Source organism: Nymphaea colorata, chromosome 5 (assembly GCF_008831285.2).
Source record: "Nymphaea colorata isolate Beijing-Zhang1983 chromosome 5, ASM883128v2, whole genome shotgun sequence".
NCBI lineage: Eukaryota > Viridiplantae > Streptophyta > Magnoliopsida > Nymphaeales > Nymphaeaceae > Nymphaea > Nymphaea colorata.
This window is the reverse complement of record NC_045142.1, coordinates 19,933,627-19,939,606: the sequence shown is the minus strand read 5'-3', so window position 1 is coordinate 19,939,606 and position 5,980 is coordinate 19,933,627. Positions and strand designations below refer to the sequence as shown.

Below are 5,980 nucleotides of genomic sequence, written 5' to 3'. Positions count from 1 at the left end.
GAAAGCTGAAGCTGTTGTTGGCACTGGAATGGAGCAAAAACAATAAAATGCAAGAAAACAAACTTGCAACTTGAATTGTACAAAAACTATAGAAGCAAAAAAACATAAAAACAAAATGCTTAAGAAAAAAGAAGAAGAAAGGTGGACGCCTCTTCTCTCAACTACCTGGTAGAATGAAATACTCCTAAAAAATGACATAAATGTTGACATCACTTGTGGCCAATCTAGTGTCATGTTTTTCTAATATACAAAGATTACTGTAAATTTCAAAATCGGCCATACTTCTTTTTTACGAAAAAAATGCTAAATAAATATAGCACCATAACAAATTCGTCACGAAAACTTCTAATAATTAATGCGGATGCACGAAGTGTACGAGGATAAAACACAGCCCTTGATTGAGGTGCTTCTGTTTTATTTTTCTGGCAAAGTCTCTTGAATGTGGAAAATACAAGGTTTTTGTTGAGAACTTTGCACAGTGGTAGTTGAAAGAACTAATCGGAATTTAATGTACATCATATATATATATATATATATATATAATTCTGCAGGCAATTAGAAGACTGCAGTGCAGATTAGGGTCTTTCAGAATGGGGAGACCACATGTGCTGCTGCTCCCATTTCCTGCACAGGGCCATGTCAAGCCACTCATGGAGTTCGCCCATCGCCTGGCAGAGGAAGGCTTCATGGTCACCTTTGTCAATACCGATTTCATTCACTCTCGCATAGTGAAGTCGCTTCCAGAGACCTTCACCAGCGAGTACAGTGGGAGTATACGCTTGACATCCATACCGGACGGTGTGGACTCTCAGGAAGATCGATGGAACTTCAAAGAAATGTCGAATGCCATTCTCCATGTCATGCCCAGGTTCTTAGAAGAGCTCATTCTGAAGATCAATGAGGACGAAAAGGGAAAGATAACGTTCATGATAGTTGATGGCATGATCGGTACTCTTCTGAGCGTTGCAGTGAAGCTAGAAATCAGGAGAGCAGTGTTCTGGCCGGCTTCCGCTTGGTTCTTAGCCATCTTCAAAAAGATTCCTTTGTTGCTTGCCTCTGGAACCATAGATGAAAACGGTACATTGAATCTGTCTGCTCTTTGTCTTGTTTCAGTTTAAATCTACTCCTTTTGACGATTAAGTTTATTCAGTTTTAAATGTAGAACTTGTATGGGAGAACAATCAGTTGCGGTTTCCAAATGTATAGATATGTGTAGGACAACGAATTGAATTGCCTTTGTAGGCCACAAAGTTTGGGCTGCTGCTAATCATAATTGCTTTTCTTTCCCAGCTTCTGAACCCTTCATAGTGGCAGACCATGTATTCCATTTTTTTCTGCGCACGTTTGACATGTTTCCTGGCTTCTAACTTTCTCAATCACAGTCTTAACATCTTTTCACTTTCTTTTCCTTTTTCTCCCAAAGCTAAGAATTTTGGAATGCTTGGCAATGATTTGTGTTTCTTACACGTACAGTAAAAAAAGGACGAAAGATTAATGTGGACGAACCCAAGAGTCGAATCTTACTTTTTTTTTTCTCAATTGAGAAACTGCCGACAGTTTTTTAGTATTATTTTCTGCGCATGCGTTGGTCAGAAGATACAGGACATGCAATAAATTATTCTTCACTGCATGTCCTGTATGCAGGTTTTATTATCTAATTGTTTTAAAAGCCTTGCTCATTTGCACATCTGAGCACCAGTCTAGGTGCAAGTTCGCCTACTCAAGAAGAGTAGGTGAGAGGTCCCATCCCACTTCATAACTCTAATACAATTATTCATCACTTACTGTATTACTTCATGCCAAAAATAGGTGCACCTTTTAGACGAATTATACATTTTTCTCAAGACATGTATTCTTTGGACAGAACTGAACATGGGTTTTGATTAGTCAAAATTTGTCATGGACACAAAAACAAGAATCTAATGATATATCAAGGAAGACTGGAGCTGCCTTGACTGGCTTGATCAGTGGCCTGCCGGCTCAGTAATCTATGTCTCACTGGGCAGCACCACCATGCTCAACCAGCGCCAAATTGACGAGCTAGCACTCGGTCTCGAGCTTACCGGCAGGCCCTTCCTTTGGGTTTGCCGGCCGGGCGTCATGGAAAAACAAGATGCGCTGTACCCTGAAGGATTCATGGACCGGATAACAAGGCACGGACTCGTCGTGGGATGGGCGCCGCAGCAGGAGGTGCTGGCACATCCATCTGTAGCCTGCTTTCTAACCCACTGTGGTTGGAATTCGACCATGGAAGGGCTGAGCAATGGAGTGCCCATGTTGTGCTGGCCTTACATTGGTGACCAATTTCAAAACCAAAGTTGCATAGTTCATATTTGGAAGGTGGGACTGAGCGTGACACAGGTCTGTGATGAGCTTGTTACTAAGGAAGAAATCAAGAGCAAGTTGGAGGCTTTGTTAAGTGATCATGGCATCAAAGAGAGGGTCGTTGAGTTGAAGAAGCATGGCGAGATGAGCATGATAGAGGGCGGTGATTCTTTTAGGAGATTCCATGATTTTCTCTCTGTCATAAAAGGTGAACTATGAAGCCTTATGATTGGCTACCTTCTGCATGGGCCAATTCTTTCCGTGTCTTCTCCTTTATTTGGTTCTTGTTTTAGCTATCGTGAAGGTCGGGCTGTTGACAAGAGCAGCTCGGAACCAGACCCAAGTGGGGTTCTAAATTTGGTCATAGAGAAAGAGGTTCAATTAAAAATTTAAGTTTCAAGACATGGTATATTAATGGTACGATTTCTTATCTATGAAATTCAATATTATAATATTTCCTATTTATGTTCATCAACTGTTTAATAAAATAAGAAAGAAAATTATCACTTGATTACTGTTAATGTGGTATCAAAACTGTGTAGAGGAAATGTAATTTTTTTTTTCTAATGGAAGAAGTATGTGTTGGAAACTTGGAATCGAGGGAGACATGATCTCTCTGATTATTTAGACAACAGAGCTCTTCGTCAACACAGTAAAAAGCAATTCTTGCCCTCCACCCCACATGGGGTGCTCACATCAGACCTGGGTTATTGACTCAAGTTCTCCATCATTAAAAGAACTCGTTCTGCCGCCAGCACACTTAATCCACATGTCTACCTTTAGTTTTGTATATATATATATATATATATATATATATATATTCTTTCCTACCGTCAATATAAGATTGATGCAGTAAAACCACGTGTAAAATCTACAGTTATTTGGGTGTTTATGCGCGAAAAATTGTTCACCAGTGTGCAAGGACCAAAATATCTCTGTTTAATGTAAAAAAAGAAACACTTTAAAAGGACAAGAAGAGGTTACGAAAAAGTTTAAAAAGTAAATATTTTTTTATAAAAAAATTTGAAAATACCCAACCTCCTTATTTTTCCTTATGGTGTACACTTGTGCATGCACACCTTTGTGCATGAAACTCAATCACAACTTTGTACTTTTCTTTATAGTATCCAAGAAAAGGGTAGTGGATGTTGAAAGAAAACAAATCATCATATTCTTTCAATATCAATTTAGAAGAAACTGCTTTCGGTGCAAGACCCTCAAGGGCGGGCGTATCCTTATGCCTTTAAGGTTTTGACCTCAGGGTTTATCTATGCAACCATTAAAATGTATGAAGGCATTCATCCAAGAAATCCATTGGTTTCCTACATCCTATTGATAGGGACCCTCAAATAACTTGATAAGATACAATAATGGTTTCCATAAATTATTTCTTACCATTCATGCTTGCATCTCATCAATGATTTCCAATTTTGATTGCAAATTGAAAATGTCATGCTATTGTTTAACAAGTAAAGTCCAGTTTTTCATGCGAATGGAACTAATATATTGGGAGACCACCAGTGTCAGAGCTAGAAATTTCTGATTGAGGGGCACTCTAAGTTTAAATTTTAAACTTGAAGGGGTACTCATATGAAAAAAAAAAAACTAAATTCAATTATGTTTACATATGTAAATAAGGCAAAATTTGTAGGCTGATGTCGGTAATTGCCCACACCAGATGTAGCTCTGCTACGGAGACCACCTTGAGTCACAGATTACTGATTACCTCTTCATGTTTCACCACATGGAATATTTTGGGGATGAATATTTCAGTTTGTTTGACTATCTTGGAATGCTTGAACTGAACAGATGAGGAATTGTGGCTGCTGGAAGAAAAAACATGCTTTTTGAGAGTGACCCTAGCACCATTAATAGCCATTATTTGGAATTTGCAATTGCTTTTGAATTTTGACAATGACGCTCTTAGCAGCACTGTTCATCTCAGGAATTTGATGTGAAAGGATGGAGGCCTCATTGTGGCCTACTCCTTTTGAACATTGAAGAAGGTGAGCCTGCATATGCTGGTGAGGACGTTCCACTTGAAGGGGATGAAGACAATGAAGCAAAATGAGTTTGAATATTATAATAAACATGAAGAAAGTGAATAGATAGGTTGCTTATTTTAATTGTTTGATAATATGATGTAAAAACAGTAAAACATTTATTGTAAGTCTTTAAGACCTCAATTTTTATCATCGTAATCATGTCGTTATCATTATTGTGTCCATAGATGAAGATTTATGAATATTTATTATGTGTGTGATATTGTAATGAGTTGTTTTATATAGAAAACATTTTTCTAGATTTTTTCTGAATTATCACTATTTTTAGGTTTTTTTTAATTGCTAACAAATTACAAAAATAAATTTACAATATTCTTACAATACCTATGCTTACAAGACCCTCAAAAGATCAGTTGTCGAGAAGTGCTCGGCCGAGCGTGGAGCCAGCAGGTGGCCAAGGGCTGAAGGCGAGATAGAGGCCATTCCCGCGACAGCAGGGCAGCTACCCATGCCGAGGATGGCCGAAGGTGTCGACCACGGCACCCACGTGCGTCGGGTCAAGAGCCGAGAAGTGCTCGGCCGAGCGTGGAGCCAGCAGGCGGCCAAGGGCTGAAGGTGAGATAGACGCCATTGCCACGACAGAAGTGCTCGGCCGAGCGTGGAGCCAGCAGGCGGCCAAGGGCTGAAGGCGAGATAGAGGCCATTGCCGTGACAGCAGGGCAGCTAACCATGCCGAGGATGGCCGAAGGTGTCGAGACCCTCAAAAGAGCAGTTGTCGAGGGGGCTGGCAAAAATTGAGCAGGAAAATAAAGCTACTACTGTCAGGGAGGTTCCATATGAAGAATTGATATGGAAATTTGGTGCAGGAAGGCAAGAAATTGTAGATGGATGGGGTGATAGAAATCTGAGTTGTTTCTAAGTTGAACTTGAAATAGAAATTAATTTTTAATAATGATTTATTTTAACATTTAATTAAGAACTTTATTTTGATTTGCAGGTTGGGAAGGCACGAAAGGAAAAGAAAAAATGGATGAAGTTGGTATTGGTACTTAATTAAGAACTTTATTTTGATTTGCAGGCTGAGAAGGCATGAAAGAAAAGAAAATGTGGATGAAGTTGAAGCTATGCCTTGCTAGATAATAGAATCTTGGAAGTGTCTGACAATGAATAGCCATCATTTTTTTTCTTAGTCAGACCAGAAAAATTATGTTATCAATTAAACATTTTCATGATTTGGGTCAAATGACTCATAAATTGAATGTTTCTTTGGTAAATGTTCGCCATGGGCCAGACCCAACTAGCATTCAATCGACCTTATTTTTTGTGTTAAGACTGAACCAATTAAAAAAATCAGTACATTCTATAGATATCTTTCCTAGCGTCGGGTGAGCAAGATCCTAAATAAAATGTACTTATTTCAGCATCGGAAAATAAGTAATGAATCATGACAAGTTTAGAAGATCAGCACATATAATTGTGCAAGGTCATCTGTAGACATAGATAATGTCTGTTATTTGTAGGGTCAGGTTAGGCATCTTTCCAGATAGAAAGCATACTAGAAGCATCAAACAAAGCAATTCTGGTGGCAATATATATATATGTGTGTAAGTGTCTGTGTGTATGTCTATATATATATAACATTCAAACATGCT

General features: G+C 38.7%; 1 protein-coding gene across 1 annotated transcript; it reads left to right on the top strand.

Moving 5' to 3' along the window:
- Positions 1 to 564: 564 nt before the first annotated feature.
- On the top strand, positions 565 to 5,523 carry LOC116255235 (UDP-glycosyltransferase 85A2-like). The gene is made up of 3 exons (XM_031631015.2): positions 565 to 1,112; positions 1,936 to 2,533; positions 4,742 to 5,523. The coding sequence occupies exons 1-3, from the start codon at positions 591 to 593 to the stop codon at positions 4,939 to 4,941; spliced, it is 1,320 nt and encodes a 439-aa protein (XP_031486875.2). The 5' UTR covers positions 565 to 590; the 3' UTR covers positions 4,942 to 5,523.
- The last annotated feature ends 457 nt before the right edge of the window (positions 5,524 to 5,980 follow it).